At 38.2% G+C, this 27,756-nt stretch overlaps 1 protein-coding gene across 1 annotated transcript in view; it reads right to left on the bottom strand.

The window, feature by feature from the left end:
* The window catches only part of PTH2R (parathyroid hormone 2 receptor), an 84,034-nt gene that overhangs the window by 43,591 nt on the left and 12,687 nt on the right, over positions 1-27,756 (bottom strand). The window contains exons 3-8 of the mRNA NM_001192589.1: positions 21,542-21,652; positions 21,309-21,430; positions 12,013-12,110; positions 10,927-11,116; positions 9,843-9,996; positions 5,137-5,197 (exon numbers count right to left, since the gene is read on the bottom strand). Of these exons, the coding sequence (NP_001179518.1) occupies positions 5,137-5,197; positions 9,843-9,996; positions 10,927-11,116; positions 12,013-12,110; positions 21,309-21,430; positions 21,542-21,652 (736 nt within the window). The remainder of the gene's footprint in view (positions 1-5,136; positions 5,198-9,842; positions 9,997-10,926; positions 11,117-12,012; positions 12,111-21,308; positions 21,431-21,541; positions 21,653-27,756) is intronic.

Here is a 27,756-nt window from a genome sequence, read left to right as displayed (position 1 = left end):
CACTGGAATTCAATCACACAATTTCAGTGAAGGAGAAAACAGAACAGGCTTTATCTTGAAAGCACAACTCCATCTTGGGGCTGACTAGACTTTGAGCTATATGCCCAGTATCTACGGAAACAACATACCACCTGGAAAACCAGAACCCTACCCGCCGGAGATGGAAGAGCCCCAGGGCTCATACCTAGACTCTCGTCTCCTTAAAGAATACCCTAATTATCTGTGTAACCCAATAGAATCATAAATTTTATTATGCTTATTGGGGTATGACCACAGGCCTATTGATAATTGTCCACTGTTAACTACCTAGGCCTAAGGCATATGAATCCCGGGTTATCTTTGACTGTATCTTTCTTTCCCTTTGTTCAGGGTATATAAGGTTTTCACAAGGACTGATCCGGGTCCTTGGCCAAGAGGAGATTCTGCCTTGGGCCCGCCAGTGTAATAAATTGCACTGCACTATCTGCATTGTCCTTCTGAGACAGTTTGTTTCCTGGAATGCGTGGCTACAACATCAGCTCTACAAAATCCTCGTACCTGGAAGTAGGTCAAATCAGCTACTTCTAAAAACAAGAAAAAATTGACTTTAATCATTTTCAATGTCAAAGTTTTAAATTTGCCCTTTGATAAGAGGAAACCGAGGTTTCAGATGTTTTTTTAAAGGAAATGCTGTTGATTCTTGTTTATCATTAATTATTCAATGACCCAGCTCACACTGTATTTGTCAACATGGCCAAGAAATTACCCTCTGTTCAGACTTTTTAAAATAAATTTTAACACCCTAGGAAATGCAGGAATAAATGTCAGTAAATATGTAACTCTGAATGGTAGAGCATAAAACACAGTAGTCTTGAATAGTAGAGCATAGACAGGAAAGTAGGTCCTTCAGCCAAGCTGGGAACAGGAAATGTATTGTCTCCCAGAAGGACCCAGTATTGGAATACTGTATTATCTCCAACACTCACACTCTGATAAGAGAAGAGGAAGTGAAGTAACCTCAAAGCCATGCAGATTTCCCAGAAATGACAGAGTGTAACATTTCTTGGTCCTTTTCACTGCAAGCCTTAATGTTCCTACTGGCATCTCTTATCTCCTTTGAGTGAGCAGGGAGACAGTAATAAGGTATCTCATAAGGTGTTTTTGCTTTTGTAAGTTAAAAAGAAAGAGAAAATTATTCACTCTTTAAGTCATTTGTCCAATCTAAACTGCAGGAAATTTCCTAAAGGAAATCAACCCTGAATATTCATTGGAAGGATTGATGCTGAAACTGAACCTCCAATACTTTGGCCACCTAATTGATGTGAAGAGCTGACTCATTGGAAAAGACCCTGATGCTGGGAAAGATTGAAGGCAGGAGGAGAAGGGGACAACAAAGAACAAGATGGTTGGATGGCATCACCAACTCAATGGATATGAGTTTGAGCAAGCTCTGGGAGATGGTGAAAGACAGAGAAGCCTGGCATGCTGCAGTCGCAAGGTGCCGGACACGACTGAGTGACGGAACAACAAACTACAGGCCTCAGTTATCTTACCCTACGTTAGTCAACACTTCACTAGAACTTTAGAACTGGAAGAAACTTTTTGTATATTCAATAGTTTAAAGTACTGTCTAAAACTGGGTCTTATCTGCTTATTTCTAAATGTCCAAGATACAGAGAAAATAAGAGTTCTAGCTTTGAAAGTCCAGATCAGAAAAAGATAAATCTCAAGTGTAAGAGACATGAACCAGGACCCCACCTGGCCTTTGGAGATGCTCCCAGTTTGCTCTCTCTACCTGAACTTTGTGACATGACACAATACGTAGGTCAGATGACACTCAAGAAACCCAAAAATCTTTTTATCTTAGACAAGCTGAATTTCATGAGAAATCAAATCAGGCAATTATGAAATTATGCCATGAATGTGGTAACACAGTTTTATTTTCTATGCAAAATAAATGTAAAATGACCTCTTAACCCAATTATCACACTCAGATCAGAGCACTACAGAATTCAAGATTTTAATCTAAGGTAAGGTAGGAATAAATATGCTATGCAGAGGAGTCATATGATCTAACTTATAGTTAATATTTTTACATTAATTCGTCTGTTTTAGAGCAATATTTAGCATCAGCTTTAGTTTTGCAAGTATCATGTACCTAATGGATTTTTTCTCAAAATAATAAACTCATAGTTCCTATTTGTTCAGCAAAATAATTATGATTATTAATAACTTAATACCTAGTTTATAATTTTTAAGAAAAAGCGCAAGATAACTAAGGAAACTACCTATTTAATTCAATATATAATGCACTATAAATATATTTGCGTTCTTTCCATGCTCAAGGCCTGGAAGAGCTACGGAATGGATGAATGAGTCGAAGTGCTCCAGGATATGTATAGGCAATCAGGTCTCATTCTATTCATCTCTCACAAGAGAGGATTGGACCAAACAATGATTTTGGTTCTACCCTCTCTAAAATTCCAAATCTGAGTGATTTGGTTACATATCTCAGGGTAAAATTATTTAGCACCTCTTTACTGACTCAACCTCCCTCTCTCATTCATGAAATCAAATAGCAAGGCTGCAGGGTTTTTTTGAGATTTCCAATATTGCTGTGTAACTATAACAATAATGGTAACAATGTAGATAACATTAACCCTCATGTGTGTGTTAAGTCACTTCAGTCATGTCCAACTCTTTGTGGCCCCGTGGACTCTGCCAGGGTCTACCCTGCCAGGCTCTTCTGTCCATGCAATTTGCCAGGCAAGAATATTGGAGTAGACTAACATTTCCTTCTCCAGGGGATCTTTCCAACCCAGGGATCAAACCCCAGGTCTCCTGCATTTGGCAGGCTGGTTCTTTTCCACTAGCGCCACCTGGGAAGCCCTCGTTAACCCCCAAGTGTCAGCAAATCCAAATAGCAAAAAGAGATAAAGGTAAGTAAAAATGAAACCCTGCAGGATCCTTCTGTGTATAAGCCCCTCCACATTTCCACTTCTTATTTGGGAAAAAGCTTTAGCCTTGTGAAATGAAAATATCTCCTGCCATATCAATAAACAAGAAATGTCACAGCCTTCAGCAATTTCTGGCCTCCAAATGTGAATGAGGGTTCCCAAAACTGTGATCCAACAGATGCTGCCACTTCCCCCCTCTCCCTCGCCGAGGTAAATGCTGAGGAACTAGGGGAAGGAATGCAAGAAAAAGCCATCTGCCACTCCTAAAGTTGAACAAGGAAATAGGATTTGGCACCAGAGAGCTGAGCTGCATATGAAAAGAATGAATTCAGTGAGCCCAGAGGCTTGCATCTTCCCATACATAGAATGCTAAATTCCTTAACTTAATATCTAATCTTTGATGTTCAGACTGCTTACTCCCTTTGTTGCAAGCTTGTATATAGCCTAACTCCCCCCTCCTGCCTCCTTGGAGCAGTTTTCTCAGAGCTACTGAGATACGGTCTCCCGGGCTCTGAGTCCAAAACATGTACACCAAACAAAATAATTCTACTTTCAGGTTGTGACTATATTTTTTAGTCGACAGTTTTCAAGGGCTTCCCCAAGTTTTGAAGAGCAGACTCAGTTACTAATTAGGAAAGTGAGAAAATGCAGAAACAAAGGAAAAGCAGTCAAGCAAGAAAAGTAGTAACAACATGAACGACAGAGTTCCATGACTCCTAGTTTCTCCTAAAGAAAGATAGATAATGATCTAATGCATAACTTTGCACTGTTCTGCAGAAATTAAGCACCAGCCCAGTGGATGTTGACTACATGCTGACTACAAGCATGTCGACCCCGGGCTGGTTAAAACCAGAAGACTGGTAATCAAGATTCCTAAAACATCACCGTTACCTAACCACTAACCAGTATCCATGACATCATCTTGCTGTGTGCTCATAAAACGTTTACTTTATGTACATGCAGAGAAGGCACCCTCTGGTTTCTCTTCTCACAAAGACACTAATCCTGTTATATCAGAATCCTACCCTCAGGACTTCATTTAACCTTAATTACCTTCTTAAGGGTACTATCTCCAAATACAGCCACATTGGGGGTTGGGGTTTCCCACATGTGAATTTGGGGGAGATACATTCAGTCCAAGCAATAAGTTTGACAGTGAAAGCAAAAAGCAGGGACTGAATACTTCTCTATGTTCTCCTTTCCTTTCTTTGACTCATCATCACTAAAAATAGAAATAATATGAAGCAATGAATGTTTCAGCATCCATGCGTCATGTAGCATCAAAAGAGAAACAGGCAACTGGGAAGCTAGTGATTCCCTAGGATGGATTCCACTTCTAATGTGCACTTGTTTATCATTTTAATATATTAACCTATGCTATGCAAGACAAGAAAACAAAGAGGTGGATTAAACCTATACTTGACATCACATATATGTAAGTAGTAAGTAGAACACGTGTGTGTTAAGCATAGGTACTAGATACTTAGGGCAACTGAGCACTAAATATCCAGTTCACCAAATATATGAGACACAAAGTATCCCTTGATACACAGGAAGTCCTTGATATTCTTGATGTCTTAAGCACCAACAGGTGGAACTCATGGCCACATATCCTTTGCCCAAAGAACGCAAATAAAACCTAGGACTGCTGAGTAGCCTACGTGGCAAGTTAGAACCATGGCCACATAAACTTGCCCTTACATCTCTCTGAGACAGCAAGTGTGTGTCCCTGGCCCAGGGCACCTTCTGTCTGTGGGTTTCCTTGCTGCAACCTTATTTCTGGCCCTCGTAACAACATTATTATTTCTGGCCCTCGTAACTGATGAGTGGGGAATGCTGATGTGGTGGAGAGTAAGAGAAAGGAGATATGAATATTGCATATTCATATATTAGTTAGTACAGTCCTTTCACCTGTGTGCACGACATCCTAAGTATGTTAACTAACCCATCTCTTTCCCCCAGCTTCTTATGGTATGTTTCAAATTGATTTCATAAACCATGGCGGTCAAGCATCCCAACTGGGTCTGTGAGTCCTTCTGTCTCATGACTCTGGAATGGATAGCTGGCTGGTAATATATGAGAGGCTACAGGGTAGTCCCTAAAGGGCAACGTCATCAAGAACAGCCGCAAGTGCGAACTCCAAGGAAGCCAGACTTGAGAAAATCTGAGGCTTTTGCTTTACCTCTTCCTTTTCACCCACCTCGCATCAGCCAGAGTTGCTCGTGCTACAGCCCAGACTGTCACAAAAGCCGCTGGGAACCCTGCAATCAGAAAAGGATTCAGAGACAATATTTGTTTCAGGATTAAGGTATCTTTTTCTTATATTCATCACATAAAAATATACTATTAAAAGGTGAGAGAAAAATTGGACATGAAAAATGTTACTATGTGAACAAGAAAATTCCACTTAATTTTCACCTTGTCCTTTTGAGAAGAGAGCTGGTACATTGATGTTATTTGTTCCCAAAAGTCTGAAGAAGAAGATTGGCCCTATTTTCATTTGAGGGGTATAAGGTTAAGCTATGTAAGGAGGGGACTGAAGTTCCTGAAGTCAAAGGCAGGCAGTGGTCGGTGCATATAACTTTACCTCTTGCCACTCCAACAGCCGTATGCTTTCCAAGAAGCGTGAAGCAACAAAGAGGGTCTCATGAGAAGTGACAGGAAGGCTATTGTTTTTAAAAATTCGAATTTTCTCATTCTAAAGGTGGAAGGCATAGAGAGGCTACACTGAAAGTTACAAAATTAGGATGTTTTGATCAGTTTATCCTCTTCCTTTTTGTTCATATTGGCTCCAGACAGAAGCATTTGCAGGTACTGAAAACTTACCAAAGAATGGTGCTATGTTAGCTTGATGATTTGAGCATGACATATTTGTCTTTCATAAATAATAATCACCTATGGGCTTGCAACATCAAATCTATTAATTACACTGACTTTCTATGAGTCTTTGCTTCCAGTAAAGATGGACTGTTCAGTTCATGCTATATTCAGTTAGACTCTGACATCATGAAAAAAACACAAACCATACTTTTATAGAACTCTGCAATAGAAGATCAAAGGATTTAATGGATATGTGGCCTTTTAGAAAGAAGTTTTAAAAAAAGGAAAGAGAGGCCACAGGAAGTACCATACAAAGAGAGAAAAAAATTTAACTCAGAACACTTTTAACACAATATTTTTTACCTTTTAAAAAACACATTTGTAATTTTTCAGATATCTTTTATAAGCAAAGGAACATAAAAATAGATGTAGATAAAAAATTTCAGAAAAATTAAAATAAGGTGATATCCTACGGTAGGGAATTTCTTTGGTTTTCTTAGTGATCTAGTTGAATTTAACCTCAGTCTGCCTGTGTGGCTATTTAATTTTATAACTCTATATTCCAGTTTTATTTATTGTTTTTATATAACTCCCTCTTTTAAAAAATCTGTTCAAATTCTATGTTTTAGGAAATTTTTGTCAAAATGAAAGTGAAAGTGTTAGTCCCTCAGTCACATCCTACTCTTTGGGACCCCATGGACTGTAGCCTGCCAGGCTTCTCTGTCCATGGAACTCTTCCAGGCAAGAATACTGGCATAAACGGCCATTCCCTTCTCCAGGGAATGTTTGTGACCAGGGATTGAACCCCCAATCTCCTGCACTGCAGGCAGATTCTTTACCATCTGAGCCACCAGGGAAGCTCAGTGTGCTGTGCTGTGCTTAGCTGTGTCTGATTCTTTGAGACCCCGTGGACTGTAGCTCACCAGGCTCCTCTGCCCATGGGGATTCTCCAGGCAAGAATACTAGAGTGGGTTGCCATGCCCTCCTCCAGAGGATCTTCCCAACCCAGGAATTGAACCAGGGTCTCCTGCATTGCAGGCAGATTCTTTACCAGCTGAGCTACTAGGGAAGCCCAAAAGTTAAGTGCTTTTATATGATAATACATACATTCTGGCATCTCATCTGACAGGTGAAAATTAAGAATGGCTGCTAATACAGAGGTAAATTACCACATTCAATAAGGATAAATAAGCAAGATTGAAGCCTTTTTTTCTATCTTGTACATTATAACTTTAGGCTCCCTAAAGGTAGGTAAATGGGCTTCCCTGGTGGCTCAGAGGTTAAAGCGTCTGCCTGCAATGTGGGAGACCCAGGTTTGATCCCTGGGTCGGGAAGATCCCCTGGAGAAGGAAATGCCAACCCATTCCAGTATTCTTGCCTGGAGAGTCCCATGGATGGAGGAGCCTGGTAGACACAGTCCACAGGGTTGTAGAGTCTGACACAACTGAGCGACTTCATTTCACTCACTTGGTAGGTAAACACTCAGCACTTTATTACTCACACTGTAATGATGTGTGGAGCTGTATTTATTTACATTGATTTTGCTGGTTCTTAATAATAAATTGGCAAGGAAGGAAATTACCATCTAAAGAAGAACATATGCTGTATCTGCCTTTGTAAATTGAAGACTGATATTTAAAATGACTGTTTTTGTACATCTTTATCACAAAACAAGATGTACAGAGAAGCAAAAGCAAATTCTAATGATAACTATGTTTCTATTCTTTCAACCAATCATAGCCTTAATTTTTCCTATTCCTGACTCAGTTTTCTCATAAATAAGGCACCTTATTCTTGGCTCCAACTGCACATTTTAAAATTGCATTTAATTCTATATTTAAGAAAAGAAAAGAAAGAAAAGAAAGCAAAGTCACTCAGTTATGTCCGATTCTTTGCAACCCCATGGACTGTAGCCTACCAGGCTCCTCAGTCCATGGAATTTTCCAGGCAAGAGTACTGGAGTGGGTTGCCATTTCCTTCTCCAGAGGATCTTCCTGACCCAGGGATCAAACCTGGGTCTCCCACATTGCAGGCAGACGCTTTACCATCTGAGCCACCAGAAGGGTCAGTCAAAAGTACAAACTTCCACTAATAAGCACAACAAAAGGTACAAACTTCCGGAAATAAGATAAATAAGTACTAGAGACATAATATACAACATAGAAAAAGATTAGTTGTTACTGTTTTAAATTGTGGTTAATTAAGTGAGCATAATATTGCATGTAATATGATTTATAAAAGTGAGCTTTCACGTAAATCCTACTTGCTTTCATGCACGTTATTAAACCATTCAATGAAATGACGATTTCAAGTTGTGCTGGTTATCTTCTATAGTTGTCACTCCTATGCCAAAATGTTTCTGGGGAAATTAACACAAGTTGTAAAGGAAGGTAAGAAACTAAGACCTATATAGAAGCTCACTGGAATCCTAACTACTTTTTTTTTTTTTTTAATTTTTCATAGAAAGATTTGAAAACTAGTTTCCTGGGTTTCAGAGCTTCCCTGGTGGCTCAAATGGTAAAGAATCTGCCTGCGATGTAGGACAAGCTAGAGACTCGGGTTTAATCCCTGGGTCAGAAAGATTCTCTGGAGAAGGGAATGGCAACCCACTCCAGTATTCTTGAAAATCCCATTAAGAGAACAGCCTGGTGGGCTACAGTTCATGGGGTTGCAAAGAACTGGACACAACTAGAGCCACTAACACTTCCTGGGTTTCAGTGAGACAAACCCCTGACTTTATGAAGCAACAGACTGAGTGATACAGCCCAAATAAGATTTGATAGAGGACTGAGCAGCTGACTATCAAACCAATTCGTAAATAAAGAAAAAACAAGTTTATTAATTACTAGTGTGATCAGTGTCATAGCAAGCCAAAAAATAAAATCAAACTCAAAGTCACTGTTGAATTTTCTATCAACTTTATAAACTTCTACTAATGATGTGAGTACACAGACATAATTTTGATTTGAAGGCAAACTACAAAAACTATTGAGAGAATTACCAAAGTACCTCCCCAAAATATTAAATGTATCTTTTTTTATTTTAGTAACTGGTAGTCAAAGATAAGGGGACAGCTTAAAACCAAACTTTTTTCAGAAATAAAATTTTATTCACAACAATTAGAATTTCATAATAAATAAAGAGTAACAGTAAATTGACCCTTTGTCTTCTTCAAGGTTGTTAACTAACAGGAAATTCAATATCCCTTACTTTACATTTTTAAATGTTAAGACAATGTTAAGGCAAAACAGGCAAAAAAAACTTTCTTATTTTAGAGGGGAAAAAAAAACCTTCAAAGTTAATCTTGAGCCACTTAGTTAATTTTTTCCCTTTGCTGACCACCTGTTCATTTACAAATTAAAATAACAACTGTTAATCTTGAGACTTCTTAATTTTAACCACATATGAGTTTTAATTTCTCTTAAACTATAACAAACAAACAACATTCTTTCTCCATATCACATTGAGTTAGTTCCTGGTTCAGTAATCCCTCTAGGACTGAAAAGGCATTTTGGAATGTGAGTTGAATCTTTTTTTTTTAATTACTTATGCCAAAAGTCATTCTAACTATTTCCTCCCAAAAGACATGGTAAGTCTACATAATTAGCTTGTAATTTGTAGTGTTAAATACAGCCAAGATGGTTCTATAAATTGCTTTCTGTCATTCTCATCATATGATCTAGAATTATAAATCAAAGATGCATCATTATGGATTAGAAATTTAAAAATCAAAATTTGTAGAATGGAATTACAGTTAAATCAAGACACTGGCATAAGACATGATGAGCACAGCAGTTCTAAATGTGTAAGGCAAGCAAGGTATTTCCCCCAAAGAATCCTCTCAAGAATCTGGTCTAAGAACAGTAACCCTAAGTTAAACGTGAAAAGTTTGTTACCACTGGGAGAATCATAGACTTGATTTTAACGATTTTCCTCAATAAATAATTAAAGAGAAAGGAAAGATAAAGATGGGGTGGGGAGAGATTATTCCAGGAAAAGAGCTGAAAGAATGCTGATGACAGGCATGACACAAAGCCCTGAAATCCATAATCCACTTGAAAAGGAAAGGAGACAGAAATGCCTTACCCCAGCCTATCAAGGTGAAGCCCCACAGGTACTTGGTGTCCGAAAAGAATGCCACAAAGATTAAACTATGCAGATAGAGACCTTCCACCAAAATCCAATAGTAGTTTGTAGCCAAGAAGTAAATAAACATCACAACAGCCATCTTGCACCCAATCTGTTACAAATAAACCAACACGGCACCATATTAGAACTCCTAATCATACTGTTTCCAACATTAGACCACTAAAAAGCAGTTCCTCCATTTCTTTTTTAGAATCTAAAGTCTCTTATACATGGGGAAGCCAAGACTTTTTAAAGAGGCCAGAACAATGTTATTTAAATATAGCATTTTTAAGACTGCTGGTTTGATTTTATTTTCAAAATAAGATTTTTTTTTCCTTTAGAAGTAACAAGAAATCACCTTTCCTCAATTTATTCAAAAAAGAATACTTGATCATCAGAGAAAATTAGGAAAGTACAGAGAAGAATAAAGAAGAAATTTATCTATCATTCTACCATGAATTTATTTTATTCTGGACTTTGTTATACTCCAAAAAGTTAAATGGCTTACAACACTAAACATTTAATGTGTCTTATGAATCTATGGATTGGCTAGGTGATTCTACTGATCTGGGAGAAGCTCAGGTAATCTTGACTAGATTCACTCAAAGAAGTCTACCTTCAACTGGCATACCATCACACCCACTTCATCCTTCATTTTAAACAAGTCACAAAGCCAATGCAGAATTATAATCAGCAGGGACGACAGGGAATTACAGGGAAAAGGACAAAGATAACTATGGCATTAATTCATACCATCAAGAAATCAGTCTACTCTACCTAATTTCCAGATATACCACTTCAAGGTGATAATGCTTTCCATTAACTGAATGACTGGGTAATTCTACATACTTAATAACACTAGGATATCTAAGAGCAAAATCAAGTACTATGGAATCTTACACGGGAACAAGTCTTTGGGTCTTTAATAAAGGAACTAAATCCCCTGGGTTTTTAAATCCCAACCTTCTAGTTTTGCAGGTAGGTTTTGCTTTTACTTTTAGAAGTGGTGAGCCATGTAAGGGGTCATGAGGAAAACACTTACATATTGTGATTTGTCCACAGCAGGCACTTCTATGGAGCTTTGTAGGTCATCCTGCAGTATCAGGGACCGCAGCTCCTTTACTCCTATGTGAGCATGGACCACTCCGTCCTTGACAAAGATGCTCGCAGCTCTCAGCATGAAAGACACAAATAAATGCATGTGGATATAGTTCCTAGTACAATGCAGTCGTCTACGGAGAGAAAATATTTAGTATTTAGATTTGAATAAAATTAGAAATGGAGAAAGAAAATACATAAATGAGCTCAAACTACCCCCAAAAAGAATATAATAAACCTGAACAAAAAGAGCAACAATTGGAGTCAAAAACTAAAATATAATTTTTTGAGAATTAATTTCAAATATACCCTGATCAGCTACCATGTTTATCCAGATTATGCAGTGTTAAATATTATACTACAGTATAGTATTATAATATACCATTATATTATATGTGCGTACATGCTAAGTTGCTTCAGTCATGTTCAACTTTTATGTGATTCCATGGACTGTAGCCCACCAGGCTCTTCTGTACATAGGATTTCCCAGGCTAGAATACTAGAGTGGGTTGCCATTTCCTTCTCTAGGGGATCTTCCCAACCCAGAGATCAAACTCACATCTCCTGCATTGGCAGGCAGATTCCTTACCACTGACGCACCTGAGAAGCCCCTATTTCTTCCTGTATGGTATTGAATCATCTAGAGATTATTTAAGATGAATTTCTGTCCCATGCCACCAAAATCATTTGGAAAAGGTGAAATAAGCCTTCACATCATGAATGAAATTTTTTCTAACTCCTTTGACAATACTCTGCATCATTTAGCAAAAATAGACTGCAATGCAGACACACTGTTTTAATGGTTTAATACCGCATTGAGGCTTTAAGTCTTTAAACAAACAATGAAGAATAACCCTGAATTTTTCATCAAAAAAAACTTATCAAAGTCAAATAATATAACACAAGGTTGAATTCAGAAACGCGTGTTTAGGGAAAGTATCTGGAGGCACAGATTGTGAGAGGTCTGTGTCTTTGATGAATAAGAAACAGACCTGCCCCTTCACGGAGGAAGGGATTGAGAATTACTCACCTGAAGTAACCAATGATGAGAATAGCCACGGCCAGGGATGCAAAGGAGACAGAGTATCCAATAGTGTACATGACATAGAGGCGTTCAAAGAACTCTTGCTGCAGGGCAAGAGATTTAATCAGAAAAGCATATTTGATGGAGGTAAATTAAGACCGTGCATTTAAAAGATAGGCAATGTGTTGGCACATTCATATAATATATAGATTATTTTTACGGCCTTCTTTTTACTCCCCAAATTCAAGTCAGGGTTAACATAAAATAATTGGCATTTCTTCTTGCTTTAACTCAATGTTTCAAGATTCACTTCATAGAGTTTTTGCAGTGTTCATTTTAACTAGTTGGAATTGTATATCTAACGTGGTATTTGGAGTAAATAAAACACATTGAAGGATGATTTTAAAACTAGTCAAAAGGATATATCACTTTTGGAATATTATTTCTAGTTTTCTTTCACTTTTCTACCAAGCTGTATTTTCTATGAAAGCAAACTGTGCAGATTTTAAATGAGCAGTTTGATGGGTTTTGACAAACTGAGTTCTTTGTGCCACTAGCTAGTCAAAAATCCACCCACCATCCACCCCCCAGGTTAACTACTGTTCCAATTTCTGTCATCACAAATTGGCTTTATCTATTCATGTACTTCATATATTTCTTGACTCTTCTCAGACTTCTTAGAATTATGTAGTGTACACTGTACACTCCTTTTTGTCAAGACACTGTTATGATATTCACTGATATTATTACATGAATCAACAGTTCATTCCTTTTTCTTCTTTTGTATTTCAAAATGACTATAGATTCAAAAGAAGTAGGAAAAGACAGTACGAAAGGTCCTCTGTACCCCTTCACCGGTATCCTCCAATGCTCGCATCTAATTACACTAAAATACCAAACTAGGAATTTGGCATTGGTACAATTCAGGTGTTTACAGTCTGTGTCATTTTATCTATCACACATGAAAAAATTTTTAAATGTCTCTGCAGTCGAGCTACAGAAATATTCCATCACAACAAAGATCTTCCTCCTGCTGTTCCTTTTACAGTCATACCTACCCTCTTCCTCTCCACCATCCTTATCACCCACCAAACATTAATCTGTTTTCTATCTCTGCAATTCTGTCGTTTCATAAATGGAGAAATGAAATCCTACAGAACATGAACTTTAAATCTGGCTTTTTTCACTCAGAGTAATAACCTCAAGATCCATTCAGGTTGTTACTCATACCAAGTTTGTACTTTTTTATTGCTGCACAGTTTGTGGCAAATGATTAGAATAATTAAGAGAGATAACTAAACTAGGGCTTTCCAGGTGGCGCGAGCTGTAGAGAACCTGCCTGCCAATGCAGGAGACATAAGAGACACAGGTTCGCTCCTTGGGTCAGCAAGATCCCCTGGAGGAGGGCATGGCAACCCACTCCAGTATTCTCGCCTGGAGAATCCCATGGACAGAGGAGCCTGGAGGGCTACAGTCCATGGGGTCACAAAGAGTCGGACATGACTGAGTAACTTAGCACACTGCCTGGTATGTACATAACCACCATTATATTTGAAATGAGTTTCAGACTTTGTAGATAACATACAAAGTTGGGTCATGTTTCTTATAGACTCTTCTAATTTCTGTTAATTGGTATCTTAAGATATTTGTTTTTAATATAACACTGATATAATATTAAGGCTAAGTCCATTTTATATTTTTATTTTCTGTTATGTTTTTCATTTCTGTGTTTTAATTTTCTGGCCATCCCTGCATTACTTGAACAATTTGTAGAATTCCATTTTGATGTATATTTTTGGTGGTGGCTTTTGGTGGTGGCTCTAGGTATTACACTATATAACTTAATGTGGAAGATTTGATCACTGAATTTTCAACTTTCTTCTTTTCTAATTAAGTATTGAGAGCTATAAATCTATCTCAACATCTGCTTCTGCTGTTTCCCACAGTCTTTGATATATATTGAGCTTTCTTTTTTTTTACATTAGTTTTTTTTTTAATTTAAATTTATTTATTTTAATTGGAGGCTAATTAGTTTACAATATTGTATTGGTTTCCATTTATCCAAACTTTTGTCATTGGTCACATAATTTTCCACTATTTATGAATTCTCTACATATTTTAGTTGATTTTCTATTGATTCTTTTGTGGTCAAAGAACATACATAAGCTGTGTGATTTTAATCTTGAGATTTATTGAAACTTGTTTTATACCCCAGCATATGTTCTATCTTGATAACCTTTGGTGAGTACTTTAAAAGAATGTGAATTTTTCAATTATTGTGAATGAAGTAAAGTGAAGTGAAAGTCTCTCAGTCGTGTCTGACTCTTTGCAACCCCATGGACTGTAGCCCGCCAGGCTCCTCTGTCCATGGGATTCTTCAGGCAAGAATACCGGAGTGGATAGACATTCCCTTCTCAAGAGGATCTTCCGGACCCAGTGATCAAGTTCTGGGTCTCCTGCATTGCAAGCAGATTATTTATCACCGACTAAGCCATCAGAGAGAAGAAAATGGCAACCCACTTCAGTGTTCTTGCCTGGAGAATCCCAGGGACTGGGGAGCCTGGTGGGCTGCCATCTATGGGGTTGCACAGAGTCGGACACGACTGCAGTGACTTAGCAGCAGCAGCAGCAGCAGCAGCAAGCCATCAGGGAAGACTCTGAAGCTCCTAAACGCATATATATTTAGGATTATTTCCTCTTGGTAAATTGATTCTTTATAATTTTAAATATTGCTCTGTCTTGGTAATGCTCTTTGTCTTGATGTCTACATTTCTCAAAGACAGCATACAGTTGAGCAATACTTTTATTATCCATTCTAACAACCTCTGCCTTTTAAGAGAAATGTTTAGTTCACTGACCTCAAATACGATCATTGCTGTGACTGGGTTTAGATCTAACATATAGGTATTTGCATTCTATACGTCTATCTTTTCTCTGAGCTTCTGTACCTATTTCCTTACCTTTTATTGGGGGTTGGGGAATGGGGAACTCAATCAGGTATTTATTAGTATTTCACTTGTGTTATCTTTTAGCAGTTACTATAGAGACTTGGTTATGCATCTTGAACTTATCAGACCTACATTTAATAATACTGAACTATTTCACCATATAAACAGATATTTGCAATTATGTACCTAATTTTGCTCCCTTAGCCTTTGTCACATCTAGATTTTGTTCTACATAATTTATAAACCCTAATGAGAGGTTATTATGTTTGCTTTAAGCAGTCAGCAGACTTTTAAATGAATTAAATTATAGATATAAAGATGGATATAAACATAGCAATAAATAAGGATAGGTATATAGTTCTGCTTATTATTTTAGTCTGTCATTTTTATCCACATATGTATCTGTTCTGGTACTCCTCATTCTTTCCTGTCAATCTTTGCTTCCATCTGATATATTTCTCTCCCATCTAGAGAATTTTTTTGAGCATTCTTATACAGAAGTCTGATAAAGATGAATTCGCTCAGATTTGTTTCTGTCCGAAAAATATCATTATTTTCCCTTTATCTTAATGCATATTACCACTTTTAGATGTCATTCCATTGTATTCAGGCCTCTGTTGTTTAACTAAACGACAAGCATCCTTTTAGTTTTTGTTCTCCTGAACATCACGTGTGCTTTTCCTCTCACTGCTTCTAAGGTTTTCTTCTTACCTTGATTTACAGCATTTTAACTATGATGTGTCAAAGTACGGTTTTCTTTTTATTTAAGCTGCCTAGGGTTTCCTGAATGCCTGGGACCTGTGATTGACTTATTTCACCCACTTTATAAAATTACTGGCCATTGCCTTCTGAAATATTTATTTTGTCCTATTTCTTCCCCCTCTTCTTACCCCTAATTTCATATATCGTAGGCAATTACATATTATCTCACAGTCTCAGATGGTTTTATTAAATTTATTTTTTCTCTTAATGTGTCACTTGGAAAATTTTTGTAGCCTTCAAGTTCACTAATCTTTTTCATTCTGTGTCCAGTATTCTATTGAGCATATCAAACAAATTCTTCATTTTGAATTGAATATTTCAATTCTAGAATTTCCTTTTTTTTTTTAAGTTTTCATTTCTCTGTCAGTTTCCCCATCTATTTATGTACTTTTTTCACTAAATCAGCTAACATATTTATGAGTCATTACCTGGAAATTACAACATCTGGATCATCTATTTTTTCTGCTTTGTTTTTACTCTAGATTTGGGGTCCCTACTCTGTAATTTTTATTACATTATGGGCACTGTAAGTAACAGAAGAGTTGGGACTGAAGCATATAATATTGAGGCAGGAGGCAGATGGGCGCCCCCCTCCCACCAGGGTAAAGCAAATTGGAGATTCATTTTCTATTGACCAAAACTCTAAGATAAGAATAGTGGGACAATTAAGGGAGGAGGCTGGACCCTGCACAGACCACATAGTTCTCATTTCCAGAAGTTGGGAGATCTCCTGGACCACATATGTGCAGAAAGGGCCACTTGGAGGCCAAAGGGGAGTCACGTCAAGGGATGTTCCACCCAGACGCCTCTTTAGTAGGATCCATCTTGGCTAAGAGATGCATGTGCACACATGGGAGGATTCTGAGATATACCAAATATGGACTGTGAACCAGGCAAATCACAATGATTGACCAAAGGAAACCTGAAAGAAATATGAAACTAATATGCCCCATATTAGTGATTTAAACTGCCATGAAGGTGCAACTCAGTGACTTTCCCTGCGTGTCTATTCCACATGTACTGTACTCTTCTCCTCCTAGTAAATACTTTACTTGCTTCACTACTTTCCATCTTTGTGGAAACTCTTTTCTCCAAAGCCAAAGGGCCAGGGCCCTTGTCACTGACCACTGGTCTAAGTGACTAGGATCTGGTGCCTTCACTGCTGCAATCCAGCCCACGTCTGGCTGGAAATCCAAGTCCAGCCCCAAGCCATTGCAGACAGAGGCCACCTGAGATCAGTATTAATAGGCTGAAAAGGGTAGTCATCTTCTTCTATCAGGCTTCTTGGGTAGTGAGGATGGATTACTTTGTTTTAATCTGGGGTTGGGTTTGTTGTAGTTTTTCTCAGTTTGTTGTTCTTTCCATGATTCTGTTTATCCTGGTTTTAGGTTTTGAGAGCAGAATCCCAAATTTTCCTTCAGTAGATGAGAAGGCAATGGCATCCCACTCCAGTACTCTTGCCTGGAAAATCCCATGGACGGAGGAGCCTGGTAGGCTGCAGTCCATGGGGTCGCTAAGAGTCGGACACGACTGAGCAACTTCACTTTCACTTTTCACTTCCATGCATTTGGAGAAGGAAATGGCAACCCACTCCAGTGTTCTTGCCTGGAGAATCCCAGGGAAGAGGGAGCCTGGTGGGCTGCTGTCTATGGGGTCGCACAGAGTCGGACACGACTGAAGCAATTTAGCAGCAGTAGATGATGGGATCTTAGCACCAGCAGCCTCTAGCAGCCATTATTTGCGGTTTTGTCCATCTGAAGGTTTTCTAAGCTGCAGAGAAACTCTTTCTGCTTTCTGAACCATCCATCAGCTATATAAAATTCATATAGCCTTTAGACACAAGAATATATGATAATTTCTACAGTATGCTGCTGTTTTAAATATAATACTCCAAAGAATTTAACAACCTCATGGCCTCTCATAAGCATTCCCTACCTTTTTTGTCTTTTAATTTCACTTTGCTGTGAATTTCACTTTGCTCTCTAGCCTGCCCTGGGCTTTCTGCATCTCAGCACATGTTTGTCCATTATGCTGCTCTGCTCCAGTTCTCGGCTAGCCACTGTCTCATTTTAGATGAAGACCTCTTGTGTCTAGAAAAGATCTTTTTCAGCTCTATTTTATCAGGCTTTTCACTCACTGAGATTTGTCATCTCGGGGGTTTCTCTCAGCTTTCCTGCCCTCCCTCAGCAGTCATGCTGTAAGTGAGGGCCCCAGATACCCCAAGAGATATCTCTCAGCTCCTCTGTTCTGTCCCATGCCTTCAGCTAACAGCTACCTCTCACCCAGTGAGGGTCCTACATACATCTTGGGAAGTTTCTCTGTGTCCACCTACACTGTCCCCAGCCTTTAACTCACTGCCTCCAGAAACTCAGTGAAGGCTCATGGGTAAGAACTGGCTGATGGGTAATAGCTCACCCTGACTGGGCTTCATTTCTTGGAATTCTAAGCCTTTATTCTAGTCCTCGTCTGATGAAAGTTCTTTTAAAAATGGTTCTTTTCTTTTTATCCCCTTCTATATAGCCTGGTTGCTCCTCTTCTAGTGCAGAAACAGGGATAAATACAGCCACAGGTTTCTTCTGTCATAAGAAGAGGCTTTCCTCTTTCTGCAATTAGCTTCATTTAGATTTCTTGGCATCTTCAGCTCACTGACAGGCTTTTACAAATTATTAATGTTGCATCTTACTCAGCTTATTCTTAATGCTGCAACTTCTCACATGCTGACTGGAAGCAGAAGACTGTCTCTTACTGCCTTTTTAAAACATTTATGACATATTTGCTCTTAATAAAATGTTAAACTTCTGTAGAAAATATTTGGATAATGTGTAAAATTAAAAAAGAGAGAGAGAAGGGGGAAAACTCCATAATTCCCACACAAGCAAAAAGAAACACTACATTTCATATATTTCTTTTCATTCTATTTCTGTGTATCATTTCCCATTGTTTTGAATATTTGCATTCCCAATTTATATACAACTTTATTATCTGATTTTCTTCCAAGTAATTGAATAACAAAGGGATTTCCCAAGACCACAAACTCTTTACACAAAATATATATTTCAGCTAACTTAGCCAATTCTTCACTGGAAATTTAAATTCTTCAAAACATTCACTATAATAATTAATGGTTCAATGAACACTATTCCATTCAGTTCCCCCCAACTCCAAATCTTTATGCTTGAATCTCAGAAACAAAATTATAAGATCAAAGGATAAGACCCTCTTGAAGTCTATTAATATATATTGTTAAATTTTTGTCCAAAAATTCATATAGCCTTTAGACAGAAGGATATATAATAATTTCTACAGTATGCTGATGCTTTAAATATAATACCCTAAAGAATTTAACAACTTCATGGCCCCTCATAAGCAATCCCTGCCTATTTGTCCTTTAATTTTTGAAATCGTTTTCTGGACAAGATTATTGGAGTGGGGTTGCCATTTTCTCCTCCAGGGGAACTTCCTGACCTAGGAATCAAACCTACATCACCATGTCTCCCACATTACAGGCAGATTCTTTACCACTGATCCACTGAGGAAGCCATTCTCCCTTTTTTTATTAAAAGTAATTCTCTCATTTGTCAAGTCAATGATATGAAAATTATTTAAAGAACAAAACAATAGATATTTTAAAAATCTTTGTCTTATTTTCCCTATAAAAATGTGGCATGTATTCTAAATTCACTGTTTTTACTTTTATCTTTTGTTTCTTATACAAAAATTCTGATTACAACCATAATAATTAATATCTCATAAGTAATATCACTTTGCCCTACAGCATATCAAAACTTTAGGACATATCCAGTTTTCTTATTAAAAGATTTTTTACATTTCTTAAGTTTTCTCAGATTATTACTTAAGGGTTGTAAACAACATAAAACACTCTAATTAAGGAGATAAAATTACTATGGCTAACAAAATTAGTCAAATTTTTCAGTTAAATTTTAAATCATGTTCATATAAAATAGTATATATTTTGGATATTTTACTTTCCTTTGATATTTTGACTCTTGGAATACAGAGTAGTCAAAAAGAATGGTTGTAATATTAGAGTTCAATGTAAATAAAATCATGATATAAGGTTCGATGCACGATACTGGATGATTGGGGCTGGTGTACTGGGACGACCCAGAGGGATGGTATAGGGAGGGAGGAGGGAGGAGGGAGGACGGTTCGGGATGGGGAACACGTGTATACCTGTGGAGGATTCATGTTGATATATGGCAAAACCAATACAACATTGTAAAGTTAAAAAATAAAATTAAATTTTAAAAAAATTAAAAAAAAATCATGATATAATTTAATGCCATTTAAAAGCTATGAAAGACTTGCGTTTGTCATTTAATCCACAAATTTATAACACAGAACACTAAACATTGTGAACGTTTATCTATTTCAGTGAAATTGAAGTTATTTTAAAGTGTTTTACATTAACTTGGCTTTGGCTCCACTGTAACATACACAATAATCTCCTCACATTAGCTAATTTTATCTAAGAAGCATGTCAACAATGAAATACAAAACTGAAGTCTTTTAGCAACTTACTAAAGAGTCCTTAAGGTGGTAGCATTTTGTGCTAGAAAAAAAATTAAGGAAAGAAGTCCTGACTATTAATGCCTAATCAAACAAGGAACTCTCCAACTCACCAATTCTCATGCCACTGCTCCTCCTTCCCCACAACCAAAAAAGACCACCAAGCATAAAGAAAAACGTCTGATGTTAGGAGAGTTATGCATTATGACTGTTCTCAGGGGCCTCACAAAATCATTTATACTTCAGCTTATGTTCACCCCTACCATCATATGACTATGGTGAAGTTATGCTCATCCCTATAGCACCATGCATTTTATAGATGAGGTCTGAGTGACAGGAATTTAAGCATGACTTTTAATCTGTCTACCATATATAACCTAAAAGTAACTATCTAGAGGTTTCTGAAGTTTACATGTGATTACCATATCAGAAATAGCACCGATAAAGAATGTGGAGACCAGGGCCCTGCTCTAGACCCTGTCATAACTGAGCTGTGTCACTTTGATCGACCCCTCGTCTCTGGTTCTAAGTTGACACACATGTGTACAATTAAGGTATTATGTGAGAAGATCTATAAGACAGCCCCTTGCTCCTCTTTAACTCTACATACTCTAATTTTTCCTGTACTAATGAAATCACCTACTGGCAAATCTTACGAGATGAAAAACACATCTATACAATATAAAGTTACTCCAGGAACATATAGTGAGACAAGATGTTGCTATTCATATGTAACCAAGAAAAAAATCATGAATTATATTGCTGACTACCTATTTGGATTTTTACACATAATACAGCATCATATAATATAATATAAACATAATGTAATATAAGTGACACATAAGTATACATACATATATCTCAGCCAGGTAATTCTAACCAAAAGAAAATACCAAAATGTTTCAGGTCCTAGACCTCTCCTTAACTAGGTATCTGAAAAGCTTTCAACCTTGCTTTTATCTTTTTTGATATTTGTGTCAGATAATAAAAGAGTTTTTTGTACAGTGGTTGGTAATCATTTTGTTTTCCTTTAGGGGCTCACAAATACAAAAATACCATTACCTTTCCTATGTTGATATCTGGTTGCAGAAAGCGAAGGCAGTCTGAATAATTAGACCATGTTTTATTTAAACTGTGCATAAAATCCCATGTTCCATTGGGGTTACAGTGTCGGAAAGCAACTCCTATAAAGATGTGAAGAAAAACACTGAGATTGCTCAGTTCTTATAGAGTCTATTATTTTTAAAAAAGGAAGTTTCTATTCCAAATAAATCATTTCATAAAAAATTAAATACCTTTATGATTGAAGTCGTAAATATAAGGAGGACATGGGACAGCCAACGTTTTCCCCACTGTTCCTCTAGGCCAACAGATGAGTCCATCCCATTCTGGGAAACAGTTTCCTTCTGATAAGGAAAAAATTAAAAAACAAATAAACAAAAATGCAGTTAGAACCAGAGAGTTAATGCATTTAAAATACAAAATTTCAAGTCACTGCCTATAGCAAAATGCAAAGCAAACTGGTAGTTTTGTAAACTAGAATGGGATGGACATATGATGCAAACATCTCAAAATTCATCCACCTAGCCCCATCAAAGGCCCATTGCTAGGAATATTTGATTTGCATAAATTAAAACTATTTAGTGATTCTAATATATATGAATCATAGCAATGAATATGTAAGAAACACCAAAATCCACTGAGAACAATTTCCTTTAGTAAAATTCTATCATAGTTGTAGTTACATTTTTTTACCCTAACTTTTTCAAATTACTGTTTAAAAATATGACACATGAAAAAGATTGAACGTCACAGATAAGCTCCAAGATCTGGGTTTGCCTTTTTACAAATAATCAGTAATTTATTTGAGTCTAATAATCACCTCAGACAAAATTCTCATGAACTCTACTCTCCTCCAGATGAATCCAGAACCCTACCGCTTCTCACAACCTCGACTGCCACCCAACCCCCCATCCACGCCACCACAACTCCAGCCTTAATTATTGCAATGGCCCCCAACTGGTCTTCCTGATTCTATTCTTGTTCCCCTCATGCAATAGCCCAAAGGCTTCCCACCTCATTCTGAGGAAAAGCCAAGTCTCTTCAACGCCTAAAAGCCCCACAGGATCTGCTCTCTTCTCTGGCTTATCCCTCATCCTCCCACCCCAGCCTACACTCCTTATCCCTCTTTCATGCTGTGTTTTTCACTTGAGCTCTCTTTTTTCTTCCACTATCAAGTTTTATTTTATTATAATTTTCTTAAACCATAGGATTTAAGGACCTTGAGAGTGGGGAATTTTGTTACATGCATTTGCTATTCTGTGTTGTTCAAGACTCTTCTCCATTAGTTGTGCACAAAACTTCCAAGAAGAGAGCCCATCAGCCAGGTCATATTCAGATTTCCCCAAAAGAGACTTTTAATGATTTCTGTATTCATCTTCCCTTGTTACTATAACAAATTACCACAAACTTACAGCTTGAAATAACCCAAACTTGTTATCTAGCTATTTCTGTCCGTCAGAAGTCTGGTGAGCTCAGCCAGACCTCTGCTTAGAGACTCACAAACCTGAATCAAAGACTGCTGCTGCTGCTGCTGCTAAGTCACTTCAGTCGTGTCCGACTCTGTGCGACCCCATAGACGGCAGCCCACCAGGCTCCGCCGTCCCTGGGATTCTCCAGGCAAGAATGCTGGAGTGGGTTGCCATTTCCTTCTCCAATGCATCAAAGTGAAAAGTGAAAGTGAAGTCACTCAGTCATGTCCGACCCTCAGGGACCCCATGGACTGCAGCCTTCCAGGCTCCTCCGTCCATGGGATTTTCCATGGAAAAACCCTAGACAGGATTAAAAACCCATTTCCTTACTCATTCCAGTTGCTAGTAGAATTTAGTTCCTTTCACTGATGACTAAGATTCTCATTTCCTTCCTGGCTGTTAGCTAAGGGTTGTTCCCAACTTCTGGAAGCCACTTGCATTCCTTGGTTCATGGCCCCCTTCCTCTGTCTTCAAAGTCAACAAGGGAGGTCAAGTCTTTCTCATGTTTTCAATCTCTTCTCCACTCTTTTCTCTTACCAACTATTTTTCCTTCGTTTTCCACTTTTAAGAATCCATATATTTACATTAGTCCCATCCAAATAATCCAGGCTAATTTTCCTATTTTAAGGTTGACAACTTTAATTCCATTTGCAATGCCCCTTTGCCTTGTTACATAACATACACAGGCAGAACATCAGAGATTAGGGTTTGCACATCTTTGAGGGGACATTATTCTGCTACCAGAAGTACCATTACAGCTCTCAATCTTTTAGTTACCAATTACACTAACCGTGGCTGAAGATTTTATTCTAGCTAAGGTGGCAGAGTGGTAAAGAAGCTGTCTGTCAATGCAGGAGATGCAACATGCAGGTTTGATCTCTGGGTTGGGAAGACCCCCTGGAGGAAAAAATGACAACTTGCTTCAGTAATTTTGCTGGGAAATCCCATGGACAGAAGAGCCTGGTGGGCTAAAGTCCAGTTCAGTTCAGTTCAGTCACTCAGTCATATCCGACTCTTTGCAACCCCAAGGACTGCAACAGGCCAGACTTCTCTGTCCATTACCAACTCCAGGAGCTTGCTCAAACTCATGTCCATTGAGTCGGTGATGCCATCCAGCTATCTCATCCTCTGTCTTCCTCTTCTCCTTCTGCCTTCAATCTTTCCCAGCATCAGGGTCTTTTCCAGTGAGTCGGTTCTTCACATCAGGTGGCCCAAGTATTGGAGCTTCAGCTTCAACATCAGTCCTTCCAATGAATATTCAGGGTTGAGTTCCTTTAGGATTGACTGGTTTGATCTCCTTGCAGTCCAACAGACTCTCAGGCTTCTCCAACACCACATTTCAAAACCCTCAAGTCTTCAGTGCTCAGCTTTCCTTATGGTCCAACTCTCACATCCATGCATGACTACTAGAAAAACCATAGCTTTGACTAGACAGACCTTTGTCAGCAAAGTAATGTCTCTGCTTTTTAATATGCTGTCCAGGTTTGTCACAGCTTTTGTTCCAAGGAGCATGTGTCTTTTACTTTCATGGCTGCAGTCACCATCTGCAGCGATTTTGGAGCCCAAGAAAATAAAGTCTCTCACTGTTTCCATTGTTTCCCCATCTATTTGCCATGAAGTGAGGGGACCAGATGCCATGATCTTCGTTTTTTGAATGTGGAGTTTTAAGCTAGTTTTTCACTCTCCTCTTTCACTTTCCTCAAGAGGCTCTTTAGTTCCTCTTCACTTTCTGCCATAAGGGTGGTGTCATCTGCGTATCTGAGGTTATTAATATTTTTCTCAGCAATCTTTAATCCAGCCTGTGCTTCATCCAGCCTGGCATTTTACATGATGTACTCTGCATGTAAGTTAAATAAGTACGGTGACAATATACAGCCTTGACGTACTCCTTTCCTGATTTGGAACCAGTCCATTGTTCCATATGCAGTTCTAACTGCTACATCTTGACCTGTATACAAATTTCTCAGATGACAGGTAAGGTGGTCTGGTATTCCTATCTCTTTAAGAATTTTCCACAGTTTGTTGTAATCCACACAAAGGCTTTAGCGTAGTCAATGAAGAGAAGTAGATGTTTTTCTGGAATTCTCTTGCTTTTTATATGATCCAACGGATGTTGGCAATTTGATCTCTGGTTCCTCTGCCTTTTCTAAATACAGCTTAAATATCTGGAAGTTCTCAGTTCATATACTGTTGAAGCCTAGCTTGGGAAATTTTGAGCATTATTTTGCTAGCGTATGAGATGAGTGTAATTGTGCTACAGTCCATGGCTACAGCCCATGGAGTCTACAGCCATCTAGTCCATGGCTGCAGTCCATGGGGTTACAAACAGTCGGATATATTGAGCGCACAGACACACACACAGAGCGTTCATTCTGTCAAGTTGTTTGTTTGGTTTTGAATACTCAGCATAACTGAACCTCATGGAACCAGTATCTACAGCAAAGAATTCAGTGTGAACCTGAAATTGACTTGCTAATGTCCACCATATCACATGGAAACAAATACTTGATTTGTTCTGTGGATGGCTGAAGCAATAAGAAAATGAGAATATCTTCCCTCACCCACACTGTTCTCACAGAAGAGAATGTTTTCTTGGAAACAGCCTCACTTTGCTCCATAACAAAAGCTTGGATTTACATACTGCTAGTAACCATGGAACTCATCACACTGGCTTCCATATTTGGTACATGGCTTTACCTGCTTCTTTTCACCATGACCTACTTTTTGTTTGCTTTACCTGCTTCTTTCCACCATGATCTACTTTTTGTTTATCTTTCTTCTTGTTTAAATAGAGTATAATGAATCAATCTCTTCCACCAACTTCAGTTCAGTTCAGTTGCTCAGTCGTGTCCAACTCTTTGTGACCCCATGGACTGCAGCACACCAGGCCTCCCTGTCCATCACCAATTCCCAGAGTTTACTCAAACTCATGTCCACTGAGTTGGTGATGCCATCCAACCATCTCATCCTTGTTGTCCCCTTCTCCTCCTGCCTTCAATCTTTCCCAGCAACAGGGTCTTTTCAAATGAGGCAATTCTTCGCATCAGGTGGTCAAAGTATTGGAGTTTCAGCTTCAGCACCAGTCCTTCCAAAGAATATTCAGGACTCATTTCCTTTAGGATGGACTGGTTGGATCTCCTTGCTATCCAAGGGACTCTTAAGCGTCTTCTCCAACACCGCAGCTCAAAAGCATCAATTTTGTCCTGAATATTTTTCTGTCTTGATAGCATTCAATATGGTTTCCCATCCATTTACTTTATATCTAATAAGTCACATATACTTATTTTTCTGAAACCAATACTTTCCCAGATATCTATCATGCAGTCTACATAAAATGGACCCAGACATATATTCTTTTGTTCTTGTAACTAGTTGTCCTTCAAAATGTGTGCTTCAGTGTCACATGAGATTTTCCAAGAGTTGGTCATGTGAGGAACTAAGGTCCTCATAGAAGTCTGAATCAATGATCAATTTATTCTATAATTATGCAGTTTTTAAGCTGCAATAGAGAAAACTGTTGCTATTTTGCTTATGCTTTAAAAGGGATAGTTTTTGGTTCCCTAAAAGGTTGTTGTTGGTGTTCAGTCACTAAGTCATGTCTGACTCTTTGCCACTCCATGGACTGCAGGATGCCAGGCTCCTCTGTCCTCCAATATCTCCTGGAGTTTGCTTAAATTCATGTCCACTGAAAATGTGATGCTATGTAACCATCTTATCCTCTGCAGTCTCCTTCTCCTTTTGCCTTCAATCTATCCCAGCATCAGGGTGTTTTCCAATGGGTTGGTTCTTCATAAAAGATGACCAAAGTATTGGAGCTTCATGCCATCCCCAATATACAAAGAGCTCATACAGCTTAATGTCAGAAAATAGCAACCCAATCAAAACATGAGCAAAGGGACTTGCCTGGTGGTCCAGAGGCTAAGATTTCATGCTCCCAAAGCAGGACGCCCAGGTTCAATCCCTGGTCAGGGAACTATCCTGCATGCCACAACCAAAACCCAATAAGTAAATAAATAAATATTTTTTAAATGACCAGAAACTCTAAATAGACATTTCTCCACAGAAGACACACAGATGGCCAACAGGCACATGAAAAGATGCTCAGTATCACTAATTATTAGAGAAATGCAAATCAAAACTACAACAAAGTACCACCTCAGACCAGTCAGAATGGCCATCATTTTAAAAATCTACAAATAATAAATGCTAGAGAGGTTGTGGAAGAAAGGGAACCCTCCTACACTGTTGGTAGAAATGTAAGCTGGTGCAACCACTATGGAAAACAGTACCGATTTTCCTCAAAATACTAAAAATAGAGTTGCCTTTTGATCTAGCAATCCCACTCCTGGGCATATATCCAGATATAAATTATATTTCAGAAACTTACATGCATTCTTATGTTCATAGCAGCAGTATTTACAATAGCCAGGACATCAAAGCAACCTACACATCTATCAACAGATGAGTGGATAAAGACAATGTGACACATATATATGTACGGTGGTGGTTTAGTCGCTAAGTCCTATCTGATTCTTGTCACCCCATGGACAGTAGCCTGCCAGACTCTTCCGTCATGGGATTCTCCAGGCAAAAATACTGGAATGGGTTGCTCCATTTCTTTCTCCAGGGGATCTTCCTGACCCAGGGTCTCGAACCCAGGTCTCCTGCATTGCAGGCAGATTCTTTACAGACTAAGCTACAAGGGAAGCCCATATATATATATATATGTGTGTGTGTGTGTGTGTGTGTGTGTGTGTGTGTACATATGTGTGTATGTGTGTATGCACATGTGTGTGCATGTGTGTAATGGAATACGACTTAAACATAAAATAGAATGAAATAATGCCATTTGCAACAACCTAGAGATTATCATACTAAGTGAAGTCAGTCAGAAAGAGAAAGACAAATACCATATGATACCACTTATGTGACACAATCTAAAATATGACACAAAAGAAATTACCTATAAAACAGGAACA

The sequence above is a fragment of the Bos taurus genome, chromosome 2 (genome assembly GCF_002263795.3).
Source record: "Bos taurus isolate L1 Dominette 01449 registration number 42190680 breed Hereford chromosome 2, ARS-UCD2.0, whole genome shotgun sequence".
Lineage (NCBI taxonomy): Eukaryota > Metazoa > Chordata > Mammalia > Artiodactyla > Bovidae > Bos > Bos taurus.
The sequence above is the reverse complement of the archived record's forward strand: the minus strand, read 5'-3'. Positions and strand labels throughout refer to the sequence as shown.